Source organism: Amborella trichopoda, chromosome 8, assembly GCF_054954075.1.
Source record: "Amborella trichopoda isolate Santa Cruz 75 chromosome 8, AtrichopodaSantaCruz75HAP2 v2.0, whole genome shotgun sequence".
NCBI lineage: Eukaryota > Viridiplantae > Streptophyta > Magnoliopsida > Amborellales > Amborellaceae > Amborella > Amborella trichopoda.
Window position 1 is genome coordinate 33,793,498 of NC_142343.1, and position 15,363 is coordinate 33,808,860.

A 15,363-nucleotide genomic window follows, 5' to 3' on the forward strand; every position below is an offset into this window, starting at 1 on the left:
GGTTTTTGTTCTTTTCTTTGAGATCAATGTAACACTCTCAATAACCATCGATCAAATGTTCTTTAATCATCGAAACCTTCGAATAAAAGGGTGCAGTTAGCATACGGATGCATTTGTAGGTGTAGAGGTAAAGTGTACTTTCAAATTTTATCATGGTATATAATTTTGATGTAAAATGTTCTTAAAATTATCTCAAAATCTATTTTTATATCTAATTATAAAATTTTAAATTTCAAAAATTGTTAAAATCAAGTATATCTATAAACATATGAAAACCTTGAAAATGGACGGTGTAGATAATATGTTGTAAAATACACTATTTCTGAGACTTAAAATGTTTTTATTTTTCATAGTTGTACATCTCGATGTCGGATGGATTTTTGAGGGGCATCCGTAGTTCGACATTATAAGGTAGCATCCTTATATAAACTTTTTCCCGAATAAAATGTAAAAAAGATAATCTTTTTTAAATACAGATCTTATAAGGGGATTTATATTTCTCTTTTGCCGATAAGTTGTGTCATTTTTCCTAAAATGTAGGCTTGAAGAGATAAATGCACTAAAATCAGTAGTAATAAGTTATTTCATTTTAATTTCTTGTTGATTATGGGAGCTGAACAAGCTTTGGATGCAACTATTTTGTATTGTGGTTTTGTTCAGATCCCTACATTTCTACTCAAATGAGGTAAATCCATCACATTTTTTAACATGTATTATTTGAGCTATGCTAGCCGAGTCATAGGAAAATAACCATTTAGGAGCCTGGAAAGAGAAAGAAAGTGTTCAAGTTTTACAAATAGGTCACCCAGTGGAAATATAAAACTCAAGCAGATGCTACCTAAATAGCATTCACCAAAAATCTAGGTTTCAAATTTTCCAAAATCAAGGAGTACGGGATTTCAGACAAGGACACGGTTTCTATGCGGTCAGCCCATGTATTGTAAAATGCAGGCTTGGTAATAAATATTTTTTAAAATATAATTTGATCTTAATTTTTAAAAAATATATAATATTTAACATAGAGATCATGAATATGAAAAAAAAAAATTGAAAACTCAAAATAAAAATCATATTAAAAAAATATTTGGACCGTTAGCTACAATTGTTTTCATATCCTTTAATAAGGATGCTTTTATACCTCCAAATATTGGAACACAAAATAAAGAAAAAAGTTGGCTTATCGAAAATATGACTTTGTAAAAGTACGAGAGCGAATACGATCTAATACAACTAATTTCAAATGCTGGAGCTTCCCACTTTATCAAATACAATTAATTCCTCCCAAATAAACCCACAAATGAGAGAGAAACTACTTCAAATTTTAAGTTTTAGAGAGAGTATCTTAAAATTTTAGAGAAAAAAGTTGCATCAAATTTTAAAGAGAGAAACTACTAAAAATTTTTATATCGAAACAATCTCATATTTTAGGAAAATAAACTAGGTCAAATTTCAAGTTTTAGAGAGAGAAAGAATCTTAAAATTTTAGAGAGAAAATATCTAAAAATTTTAGAAAAAAATTATTAAAAAAGAAAATTAGAGAGATAAACTATCTCCAAATTTTTAGAGAGGAAAACTATCTCAAATTTTAAATTTTAAATAGAAAAAGTATCTTAAAAGTTTAGAGAGACAAATTACATCAAATTTTAAAAAGAAACTGCCTAAAAGTCCTTAAAGGGAGAAACTATCTAAAAAATTTTAGAGAAAGAAGCTAATCTCGAATTTAAAGTTTTTGAGAGAAAATATATCTTAAACTTTTAGAGAGAGAAACGATATCAAATTTTAGAGAGAAAAAATATCCGAAAAGTTTTAGAGAGAGAAACTATCTCAAATTTCAAGCATTATAGAGACAAAGCATCTTGAAACTAGATCAAATTTTATAGAGAAACTAGCTGAAAATATTTAGAGAGAGAGACTACCTCAAAATTTCAAGTCTTAGACAGAGAAAGTATTCTAAAATTTTAAAGCGAGAAACCATATCATGTTTTAGAGAGAAAAACTACTTAAAAAAGTTTAGAAAAAGAAATTATCTCAAAATTTTTAGAGGAAAAAAATCTTAAATTTCAAGTTTTAGAGAGAGAAAGTATGTTAAAATTTTAGAGAGTTTTTAGAGAGAATCTTAAAATTAGAGAGAGAAATTCTATCAAATTTTAAAGAAAGAAATTACCTAAATTTTTTTTAGAGAAACTATCTCAAGATTTTTGAAGAGAGAAACTATATCAAAATTTAGAGAGAGAAACAACATGAAATTTTTAGAGAGAGAAACTATATCAAATTTCAAGCTTTAGAGAGTGAAACTATATCAAAGTTAAAAGAGAGAAATTACCCAAAAAAATTTGGAGACAAACTATCTCATAAATTTTGCTGAGAGAAACTATCAACTATCTAAAATTTCAATTTTTTTGAAAGATAAACTGTCTAAAAATTTTTAGAGATAGAAATAATATCAAATTTTAATTTTTAGATAGAAACTACCTCAAAACGTTTTAGAGAGAAACTATTACAAAATTTCAAGTTTGATGCATACTCTCTCTCAGCACCTCACTCCAATTGTGTTTGCCAAACATGGGAAAAAACATGCTTAAGTAATCTTTTCCAGTAAACTTTTTGCATATGTAAATATTTTTTCATATAAATATTTTCCTGTCAAACTTTCAGACATACCAAACAACCTCTAATAGCAAACCAGGTTATACAAAAAGATGATCCAACATGAGATTTACATAACCTGGGTACCATTCGAAGCCATCAAAATAAGTTTTGTTTGAGTAACCAGATTTTAACATAACCAAGGTTGGACTTTCAAATCCTCTCATGTAGTATGATGTACAAATGAATCTCTCCCTCTCAAAAATAGAATGTCTCATGATCTCCCCAACACAATCTGACATCGATGGCTCCAACTGAAAGAGTAGCACGTGAGGAACAGAACAATCAGAAAGCAAACCAAACACAGCCTGTGTATGGTGCATGACACATAGCCAGGGCACCCACCAACCATACACAAGACATGCAGAGACTGCAATATGATCAATCCACACCTTCCAATCATTGAGAAATGATGGTGTATGCCCAAACTGTGTATCGACGTACCGTACACAGGATTGCTCAAAAAACTAAAAAAAAAAACAAAAAAATACCATGCACAAGCTGTGGATGGTTCACTTTACTGTGAATAAAAGCATAAACTTGCGTACCAAATGGCTTTAGAGCTGCATCTATGTATCTACTCTGAAGAACCAGAGTAGAACAAAGGATATGACCACAGAAGCCATTACAAATGTACAGAGAGGCTGACGTCTCCACAAGCCATTAGCCTCTCCATGGCCTCTATTGTTTCCTCCAGTGTGGTTCCACTCTAGAAGAAAGCTGCCACTTCCAACTCCTTTTATATTTTCCGCAACAACGCCGCATATTTCGCAGCGCCTGCACCCCACCAACAAAAGAACAGAATGTCACACCAGCCTTCCATGTTGAATATAAATGGTCTTATTGTATACATTTCCTATTATTTGTTATTTATAGTAAGGGAGAGTATACTATGATGATATGATCTACAAGACTATAGTCATCAATGTTCAATAAACGGTTGGACAGTTATCCAGATGAGTGGTACATGCAATTGGATTAATGACACAGAATGACACGCCTTCCATCCATCACCATCTGAATGATGTAGTGGATGGTGATGAACCTATGAACATGTGATGCTATGGGTCATATATTTCCCTCTCGTGGAAGACTTTCTTAATGTCACTTGTATCATTAGGCTCTGATGTTCGAGAAATTTATGCTCATGTCCCCATAAAGTAACCTTATTATAAATTCCTCTCGATATAGTCCTTTTTCACATTCATTCCTTTTTTTTCTTATTTTTGATTTTTTCTCAAAATACCCTTAATTATGACATTCAAGAGCTGAAGTGACAATGACTTTGAATGGAAAGTTCCAAACAATTTTTTTTATTGTGACTTGGTATCTTTGTGATCGGTAAGTCAAGTGTTTTCTTAAAGATTTCAGATCTTCATGGTCCAAGTCAAGTTCCATCAAAATGACTTCGAATCTTCAAGGTCATAATTCATTTCGATAAGTCATAACTCCGGAAATTGAAAGTTTGAAGTCAAAACTTCATCAAATTTTTCAAAGTGGCGATGGAACGTGAAGGTTAGAAGCCTAGACATAGAGGCTGAATTTCGATCTTCAAGATCCGAAGTTCAGACTTGTCTTCTCACTTTAGATTTCAGGACAAAGATAAATAAAAAATACAAAGGGGTCACGAATGTAAAAAAAGAAAATTGGGGCAGATTGTTAGAATAAAGTTAATTTAAGGTGACATGAGCATTTATTTTTCATAATATTCCCTCACATAAATCCACCTTTAAGTTAGGTGATAGAACCAAACAGACCATTTCAAACTTCTCTCCAAACATAATCTCCTCAAAAAAGAAATGGATTGGGAGTTCCAAATATGCTTGATACCTACTGCCACCATCAAACTAATGATAGGCCGGCCATTTGAAGGATCAGTGGATATACGGGTTTTGGAGCTTGCTTGAAGCTCTAAACCAAATCTTACTTGGAAAAACAAAATCTCCTCAACAAAGAAAGTTGAGTACGATCTCCAAAAGAGTTCCAAGTCATTGCCATCCCGAAATCAGATATGATCTGCCACTTTAAATGGAGGGTGGATGATATAAGAAGTTTGGAGACTCTTTGGACCTCCAAACCAATTCTGTATGGAAGATTATGATTTTTGAGACTGCACATTTATGGTCTAAAATTCCTAGGCCCAAAAAAATATTCCTAGGGACACAGAAAATTCTCTCTATTATTGCTATCAAAATTGTAATGAAAGTAATAGTGATCGTTATCATTTTATAAACTATTTAGCTGTAAATGCTTTTGGTTGAATGCAAGTGTTTTTATTCAAAAAGTGAGTGAAAATCGATTTTCTCCTGTGTGGAATGGAAAAATAAAAAGATCGAGGAAACTTGCACCCAAGCTTTCATGTCAGCTTCTTTGCGTGCAGTTTGAACTTCTTTTCTGTAGGTTTCTATTTTCTGTTTCTTATTTATGTTTCTCAATAAGTGGTACCAAAGCCACGCCAGGCCATGGCTCAGAAATCCTTGAATGCGGAAGTTTGAAGTGAAATTTAATTGGAGAGATAGCTCCAGAATACGGAGGATAAAGACCAAGGACCTGTTGAAACAATACACGTATGTGTATAGAAGATTGGGAGGATATAAATGTGAGGGCCTCCAACACCATTCACATGTTCCTCTCTATGGAATACTATGTAATATATATATATATATATATATATATATATATGTGGTAGATGAATATTCAATATCTGCACTTTTACTAAAAAGCTTAAAAGCATTTATACGACAAAACTCCCTCGTATCCTATGTATTTGAAGAAACAATTGTACATACTAAAGGTGAGAGAAGGTACACAATTAATGGACCATATGTTCAATGAAGGAAAGTAGAGGATATAAAGCCCTCTAGATTTTGACCTCCCTTTCTACTTCATATGATATTTAAGTATAACTGTAATGTATGGTAAAGACATCATAGACACAAAGGAGGTTACAGCAGCCCTATCATCAGATGAGATAATGAAAAGGCCCACTATTAAAGGGGTATATGCAAAGGAACTGGTGGTAGACAGATTAATGAAGAAGAGATTATCTAGATGTACATATAGGTCAAAATCGAGGAGGGAAATGACCTCATGAGATGCCATTATTGTAAAAATTTAGGATATGGGAAAAAGTACTAGAAAATGGTCAAAGACTCTTTTGATGAAGCTATTATTACAGAGGAGAATACAAACGGTAGCCTTGGACATGCTCTCTACAAGTACAAGCAATGATTATTTTTCTGAGGCTTGATTATTTATTCTGGTTGCAATTTTCATATGTTTCCTTGCAGGGAGTGGTTTTACATGTACAAGTCACATGATGGTCAGAATGTCTCAATTGAGAATGATATGTCCTGTAAGATAATTGGTGTAGGCCCTATGAGAATTAAGATAGTTGATGGCACCGAAAAAGCCCTAGCGGATGTTCAACATGTACGCAAATTTATGGCATATGCGTTTGGGGCCTACAAGTGACAAGGTCTGAAGGAACTTTGTGAGGCGAAATTGCTAAAAGGTACCAAGCCTGCAATTTGGACTTCTGTGAGCATTGGATTTAGGGAACAATGCAGAATAAAATATAAATCTACACATCATCACAGTCAGAGCATCTTAGATTACATGCCTTCAAATCCTTGAGGGCCTACTCCCATTGCATCAAAAGGTGGTATTTTATAGTTTGTTTCTTTTATTGATGACTTTTTAAGAGAAGTATGAGTGTATGTGCTTAAAAGCAAGTAGGATGTTGTTACTACTTCTGAAATGGAAAATCATGGTAGAAAAACTAAACAAACAAGGTAAAACTTCAGGACAGATAATGGTTGAGATTTTTCATTAAATGATTTTTTTACTTCAGCAGAATGAATGAATTGTCATTTCACAATTGCAGGTACTCCACAACAAAATGGGGCAGCAAAAATAATAACAGAAGACTGCAAAAATAATAACAAAAGGAGGCTTATGTGAAGTATGCTTACTAGTGCTGACCACGAAAAGCACTTTAAGGCTGAAGCAATCAATACAACATATAACTCACTGAAAAGATCACTCTCTAGAGAGAGAACCTACAAGAAACCTGAAGAGGTATGGTTTGATAAGCCTTCCACTTATTCAATTCTTAAAGTTTTCATAAGGACCACGGCATTATGCAACAGACCTACCCAGCTCATCGTTTATATCACCAATAGTAAGGTTTGTGTCAAACCCAGGCAAGTTCGTTCCTGTGAGCGGAATATCATAAGGAGAAGAATGCTATCCTCCCTCCCGGATGCTAACCAACCATAAACCGCCTAGCTGGTAATTGTGCTAAAAGTGACCAAACAACTAAGTTATGCCTCAAATAAAGAAAATACATTTTCCTTGGTTGTGGTTTTAGGGATACGTACGAGGGAGTGCTAATTAATGTGAGTACAGTTAGTGGAGAGACAAGTGAGTTTTCAATGATAGTAAGCCTACATCAGGGGTCAGCATTGAGCCCATATCTCTTTGATTTGGTTTAGGACGAGTTAACTAGACAACTACAGGATGAAGTCCAGTCGTGTATGTTGCTTGTAGATGACATAGCTTTGATTGATGAGACTAGAAAATACATGGACATAAGTTAGAACTTAAGAGGGATTCTTTATAAAGTTTTAAAGTTAACCAGACTAAGAAAGAATATCTAGAATGCAAGTTTAGTAATAATAGAAGGGAAAACAAAGAATTATTTAGGATTGATGGCCAAAAAGTACCTAAAAGATATTATTTTGGATATCTTGGATGGATCGTCCATGAGAAAGTTAGATTGCGGAAGATGTTGCTCATAGAATTAGGTCTAGATGTGCTTCCGAAGTCTTATGTGATAGTCCCATACTAATGAAACTGAAGAGAAAGTAATATAGGACAGTTGTAAGACTAGCTATGCTTTATGGGACGTAATGTTTGGCCGTCAAGAAATAACATATCTATAGAAAGAGTGAAGCTGAGAAGGATGTTGAAATTGATGAGTAGCAAGACAAAGAATGATAGAATACGGAATAAATCCATTCGAGGGAACTTAGAGGTAGCCCCCATAGGCGATAAAATTAGAGAAAGGAGACTTAGGTGGTCTAGTCATATCTAACATCGACCTTGAACAATACTTATTAAAAGGGATTAATTTGGTTCAAGTGGAAGGCTATAAAAGAGTAAAAAGAAGGCTCCAAAGGATATGGATGGAGGTAGTGAGAAAGGATATGGTGAATTACGATCTTACTAAGGTATGGGCCGTTGGGCTTATATACTATTCCATCAGTTAGTGGGCCGTTCAGCTTATACTATTACTAAGACTAAGAAGTTGAACGACCTTTAGAATAATGAGAAGCTTGAAGGTGTTTATCAAGGGGCCAGAGCGAACTCAAATCGAGGTGGAGATTGTTGTACAGTATGTTAGATTACTCTCCCCCGTTTATTTCTTTTATAATCATCATATTATAAAGGGTATTTTGTTATTTATAGTTTATTCTCTATTTGCAGTGGGTTTAAAAACTTGTTGTGGTTCTTGAGAGAGAAAACCGAGTGAGAAAAAAACGATTTTCCCTCTGCTTGGGATGGAAGAAAAATACAGAGCGAACATGTACACAATCATGCATGTTGATTACTGGATTTGGCCATCTTCTCCCACTGATATAGCTTCAGCAAAGAAATGAACCACGTAAATCTGGTTCTCTCTTTGTCCATAGTTTGATCTTCTATTTCGCGGGTTTTTATTTTCTATATCCCAATAATTTTCTGAAACATTTACCATTCAAAGATATCAAGGACTCCTTTTGATCAGCAATTTTGCATTTTTATGTTTCTATTGTAGCATATGATCCGTAGTATTAGATTTCATCATGTTCAGAAAATTGAAGACATCAAAGATATGAGCAGTTAAAAGGACTAGCAATATATTATACCAACCATGTCATGTTACTGGTGTGAGTGAAGTAAGATTATTTTATTTAGGTGTTTGCAATTATATCAATGAAATGAGGCCTCTAGATTATAATCTTAAGGAATAGAAATGGATCATTTGGCACTTGTACGCAGAAACAAGTATTTAATGGACGTCCTTTTTAATGCTTTTCAAGGAAGAGCATGTCAAGTAGTTTTTGTGTTTTTTTTTTTTTTTTTTCTAATGGTACATGACTAGCACAATTCTGGAAACCAGGAGTGCAAAATGAATTTAGGTGATTAATTGATTTCGAAATAATGGAATATATACCAAACCTTTCACCAATTAATCAGTTATATCTTACCCAACTCTTCAAAATTAATCCAGCCTATTGCCATGTGTACGATACCATTAGTACATGATTAAAATAATTTGTATTTGTGTCTGGGGCATTTTGCTCCATTTCATTGCCGCATTGTTTTTTCTCTTATTAATTTTATTGTGGTAGCATATTATTGATCCATGTTTCTCGTAACAGTTATTTAGACTATAGGACCTCAGATCAATGTCTCTATGTTCCAAGTGATATTGTGCACTCCTAATATGCATTTATGTCTCACAAAAGGGCATGCCAGTAGTTTTCCTCATTTTGACGTATACCCGTATTATATAACTAAACCAGGTATACCAACAATATGGTTGGCATCGCACATCTTCTTTGTCCCGAAATTTCTAGGCATATTCTGCTGTATATCCCATAATTAAATAACAAAATACAGGAATTTCTAGGCAATATTCTGCTGTATTTCCCATAATTAAAGAGCACCATTCATCCATTTAATAATTTTTTTCAGCAATTATCACAAAATTTAATGCATACCAAATTTTACATTTACTATCCAAGGAAAGTATCTATCGTATGAAATTGAGAAACATCTTCACACTAACAGTATGAAACAAAAATAATCCATCCCACATCATAAAAAAAGAATGACCTTCTTGAATGTAAATATGCCATCTACTCATGGATACACACATTTTCCTCACTACAATGCATTTTCCTCATATTTTCTGAACTGAAGTTCTTTTCATGACTAATTGTATTGTTCCTATTGAGATTTCTATCTCTACTAAGTATAATTAGGAACTTACCTTGCCAGTTTGTTTCTCCCAATCATGAGCTTGATCCAGGCCTTTGAGAGATCATTAGTTTTCTTATGTATGTATGTATCTGGGCTACGGCCAGAATCAAAAAATTTATTACTGTTTCAATACATTGACTAATAAACTATACTTCTCCTGTAGTGTTACTTTCTAAATGTAAATGTCATTTAAGATTGATCCATAGAAGGCCAAGTATCCTGACCCATCATATATGAAAGTAAGTTGGTCAAGGAATAGAGATAGACTTGAATATTGGTGGGAGAGTTATCAAGTGTTAAATGAAGGGAAATCATGATACGTGGATTTCAATGGGCTTCTCAATTTTCACACAGGGATCATGTACAGATAAAAGGAAGATTTTTCAATGAACAAAAGACAATGAGATGAGTACACAATTAAGGAAACCAAAATACAAGGATATGCTTTCTTATGCTTAACATAAACAAGGAGTAAACCAAAAGCTGCTTTAAGGGAACACAGATGATGCCTAATGAATGGCAAAGAAATGAAACCTCTGTAACCAAAACATGCACCTGACTAGGACTCAGAGCACAACTATTCAGCATGAGAATAGGGTAGATGACATCACGAAGCTAATAAAGAACGGAGCCAATCAAAGTAAATGGTGTTTTCAAGGATGTAAAAGTTAATGAGCTCAGTCGCCCAAGCTTGTGGGGACGAGGGAAAAATCATTGATGGGTACAGAAACTCCGTAAAGAACGGTGAAAATTACAAAAGATGTATCCAGCTAGATTTCATTTGGAAAATTTTCATCTCTCCAGACAATGCTCAGTTTTGAACAAAATTGTTAAGTGGATGAAAAACTGGGAAATTGCAGACTCAAAAGTTTGTTTCAGCACAACCAGTGAAATTGTCAAAGAACCTAACAAAGTGGTGGAATCCATATTTTGACATAGTGTGAATGTAAACATGTAAACTAATTGGAAGCAATAAGCTCTTTTGCAGAATTACTAGAATCACAGCAAAGAACTAGGTGTTGTGTCTACAATTACTTGTTGATTCCCGTTTATAGATATATAATCATGGGAGGCAATTTGAGAATGAATGGAAACTCCATGAAAATTGAATGCCATGGAATCAATGCCATGATGCAGAAGATCAATTTGGCTGACAATGGATGGGATTTCAAGGAAAGGTAGGGGTGGACATATAAAGAATCAGAATGGCTTTTATAATAGCATTTTTAATTGATTGTCTGCTAATAAACTTCCCTGGCACATGATTATTCATAAAAAAACCACAGTTCAGTAAAGAAACAATGCAACTTTCATGGTGCTGACTTTAATAAATCATGTAATTCTAAAGAACGTGAAAAAAAATATGTTACAAAAATGAATATTTTCTTGCTCCATAGCTTCTCATGAATATTACGGAACATTGTAACTAACTGCTACCCAAACTAACATTCAAGACATCTTCTGCATCAGTTTGAACATAGATTCATTTTGCTAATATTTCGCAATTAGATTCATGAATGTCTAGTGCTCTGTGGACGACCTATTCCCAGTGACCATCAAGTAACTATAGCATATGTCCAGACCAGTGACCAAAAAGTTAAAGCCAAATCAGAAGTTGGAATCCAGAAAAATATCTTGAACCACAGTCAAGTTAGAACTTGATGAAAAAGGTTAGTCACTTCTCCATTAATTCACACCCTAAACTGACTTGATCTGATATTCAAAAACAAACTGACTTGATCTGGGAAACCCAAGTCAAAACGACTTGTCAAGTTCACATTCATCACCTTGTATTTTCAGAAAAACTAGCCAGGGTTCACAGAAAATACTGGACTACTGTAAACAGGATGTTAATACTGAGCACTGAACTAGAGAAGAAAGTGGTAACAGAAATCATGGCTCTGACTTCATCATCAAATAAAAGTGATTCGAAGATAGGTTGCAAACAATAGCACAATGGAGACATGAAAAATTAAGTGACCATCCTCATAAATGGTGGAATGATATGGCAATTAAAATATAGAGGATTACATTGTGGTCTATGGAGATTTTCCTATGAAACAATTTGATAATTCAGTTTAGAAATCACGAGGAAATTTTATCATCTAGAGTCTTTAGTCTAGAGATGTAAGATGGAGATAAAGGAAGTTTCCTACATCCATGGAACTGAGGTAATAAGCAGAAAGAGTAATTTATTTCTATGAAAGGGAAGCATATATATTATAACTAATTTTTGTATGAGAATGTGAGCTAAGCTGTGGGCTAAGCATCTTAGGAACCTAACTGACGTTGTGATTAGAAACCATCCCATCAGAAACTAGCATATGTTGGTACATGTCATCCTTAACTATGTGACTATGATGAGACAAAATAAAATGCACTCATTGGTAGCATTATCTCATGTAAAACATTAGGACAGCAATAAGATCAGCCATGTTTTATGGGACGGAATGTTGAGCAGTCAAGAAATAACATATCTATAAGGTAAGTGTAGCTGAGATAAGGATGTTGAGATGGATGAGTGGCAAGATATGAAAGGATTGAATTTGGAGTGAATACATAAGGGGGAACTTAGGGGTGGCACCAATGGGTGATGAAACAAGGTAAAGTAGACTTACGTCGACTGACCATGTGCAGCGTAGATCTAATATAGCACCAGTTAGGAAAGGCAAATTGGTTCAAGTAGAAGTATCTAAAAAACCAAAGGGATGGACCAAAAGGGCATGGATGGAAGTAGTGAGAAGATGTATGCTAGCTTATGGTCTGACTAAAGATATAACGCTTGATAGAGCAAAATGGCAGAACAGGATTACTTAGTGGACCCCAAATACTTGGAATAAGGCTCAGATGATGATAGTCTCATGTGAAACATTACAAAACCTCTCCAATTCAGGACCATGGATAATAGGTTGCTTCTTAGAATGTGCACTGACTTCAGGCTTTCAATGTGTTTGGATTGAAATTAAGCAGGGCAGCACGTTTTAGGAGCTCAACAATAAGCAACTATTTCTATATAGGTTTTGGGTAAGTCATTTTGTATGACAGAAATGATCGACATTGGTCTTTCATAAACAAAGGCAGTTTATCAAGCAAAAAAAATGAATTCAACTTTATGGTCCTAGAGGGTGACAAAATGAGGTACTATAGTTTTTGCTTACCACATGCATTTAAGTGATAGTGGAAGTTTTTCCATATATTCTGAACAATTTTGATAGCCCACTGATAAAAAAGACGACAACAATACCACAGGATATTTTCAAGGAAAAATCCAAAGAAGAAAAAAAATTGGGAAGTCAGATTTGTTGATGACCATTGCCTTTCTCTGATTTATTGTGTCATGCACCCGAGGTTATATAAATATCTACAGTGGCATAAAATTTTTAGGCTTCCTTCCGTGATTACACTGTTTAGCTAATTTTTTTTTTGCATGAGTCAGCTAGGAGAGGGCCCCTACCCTTTGTAGAAATTGAGCCTAGGACATAGTGTTGCAAATCGTCAAGCGCTAACTAATTAAGCTCCAGCTCTTTTCCTGATGTTTAGCTAGTTGATAGAGAGAAAAGCCATAGGCAACTCATAAATATTATTTTGTAAAAGTTTATGACTTGAGGAGTTTGTGTGCCACAGATCACCCCTCCTAACACTTCAAGATTAGGGATCCTGTAGCATCTTCATCATGCCAGCTTTTTGCTAACCTTCTGGGCACTCATTACTGACTAGAATGCTATCTCCAATGGAGAAGCATATAGCTTGCATCCATCATATGGCTAGTGTGAAAATTTTAGCAGCTTTTTATTTTAGAGAGTTTCATAGGTTTTTGGCAATCGATGACATCATCAGTCCAAATTTTTGTAGATGCATGTCTTCATTTTCGCAATGAATTATACTGTTCTTTCCAGATTTTAAACTTTCTTCAGACTCTTGGACAATAGCACCAGTCCATATATTGTGTGGGTTCTGCCTTTTACCAACAACTAAATAATTTTGCACCATCACCTTTTGATTGATACATAAAAACACTAGATGATAAACTTGTTGGTTCAAATGGTTTGTACCCTGTAGTCAAATGGATGGAGCTCTTAGGCTTCAATCTCAGAAAAGAAGAACTGTATGAGATCCAAAATTTGGGTATACTAATTTATGGAAGAAGCTTGTCATTCACAAATAGATTTCTCTTCTTTTTCTCAGGTAGTGCCATGCACATTTAGAGACTTTTAGAAATAGTCATGTAGGCATATACATAAATAAACAAAGCAGGCCAATATCAAGACTGTTAGAAATAGTCATGTAGGCATATACATAAATAAACAGAGCAGGCCAATCTCAAGACAAGCGAGCTATATGTAGGACTTGTGAGCCATTAGCAAGTTAAGCTTGTATATTCAAATTTAAATAAATAGAAATGAAATATCAAACGAATCAACTCACACACACACAGAGATTGGTCAATCAGCAAGAAGTGATTCACTAAAGTTGAAACGAGTTCATGATTATGTCGGCTATGAAACGAGTTCATAAAGAATTCAGCTAGATAATGCATAATTCACAAGAATATGTAGAGGGAGAGAGAACCAGAGATGCTTACTTATCTCCTTTGATCCTGAACCAGGCCTCTGCACAACGACGATGAGCAATGGCTAGATCATTCAAACACTCACAACCAAGCTGTATCAAATCAGTAACAGAAGATTGGTTATCCGAACTCAAATGGCAAACTCTACACACCCTTTCTTTCTCAACATGTCCCTCTCCAGCACATTTCACATCAATAATGTAGTACCCAACCCCTGAACACATCTCAGGACCAGTCTCGGAGCCTTTATTAGACAAACCAAACTCTGAAATCATTTCCATATTCCTATCACTTTGAGCCCCACCTTTTTTCTTCTCACAATTCACCTTAAGGCCAGAGACTTCTCTGCAATTTTGGGTGACACGTGCTGGATTCACCCCATTTTCAAGCTCGATCGGGTTCAAATTCGAAATGGGTTTTGGGCGAGAACTTCCAGTCTCATCCATTGAAGTCTGATCTTTGTCAGAAGACCCACTAAGACTACTATCCATCTCTATCTCTCTAGAAGTGATATTCGAAAATAGGCAGCTTTTCTCTACACACCTAGCACCCAAGAGTCTCTGAAAATCTCCATGAAAGCCTGTAAGTAGAGCAACTCTTCTCTCTCTCACTGAAAGAGACAATGGGTAGGTAACGTTTTTCTACTGTTAAAACGTACAAAAACAAAGCTCAAAAAAAATTTCACCTAGCAATGAATACTGCCTGAAAACATCCATGAAAACAAGTCTGGTAAGGTATTCAAGGACAGAAACAGAGGATGATTATTTGGCATGAAAGGCCAATACGCAACGGGTAACGTGCTGGCACCACCCAAGAAGAGATTGAGAGAGAAAGATGTAGAAAGAGAGAGAGAGAGGGGGGATGAACACTGCTGCCCAGAATGGCAAGTAGCAGACTTGAACATTATTGGGGGAGTGCAGTCAAAATCTGTGGGTTTTCGATGTTTCTTCTTCTCTTTGATTGGTTTGTTCATGGCATTTTGTTTTCTTTTTTGAACAAAAAAAACGTGATTGTCTCTCTAGTACTGTTTGATCTATGGAGTTTTTCCCCTATTCTTGCGCATTGACTCTTTCTCTCACTTGCAGTACCATACTGTAAATTTATGCGTTTTCCCT

General features: G+C 34.7%; 1 protein-coding gene across 3 annotated transcripts; it reads right to left on the minus strand.

The window, feature by feature from the left end:
* Positions 1-2,601: 2,601 nt before the first annotated feature.
* On the minus strand, positions 2,602-15,085 carry LOC18423525 (uncharacterized). 3 transcript variants are annotated; one of them, XR_002282649.2, is made up of 3 exons: positions 14,261-15,085; positions 3,138-3,423; positions 2,602-2,900 (listed from the first exon to the last, which is right to left on the minus strand). XR_002282649.2 is itself a non-coding variant. In XM_011628848.3 (3 exons), exons 1-2 carry the CDS (start codon positions 14,737-14,739, stop codon positions 3,216-3,218), a joined length of 687 nt encoding a protein of 228 aa, XP_011627150.2. In that variant the 5' UTR covers positions 14,740-15,085; the 3' UTR covers positions 2,602-2,900; positions 3,195-3,215. The 3 variants fall into 3 exon arrangements, 2 of the variants coding, with proteins under 2 accessions (XP_011627150.2, XP_011627146.2); XM_011628848.3 differs by having other exon boundaries at positions 3,195-3,423; XM_011628844.3 differs by having other exon boundaries at positions 2,602-3,423.
* Between the last annotated feature and the right edge of the window lie 278 nt (positions 15,086-15,363).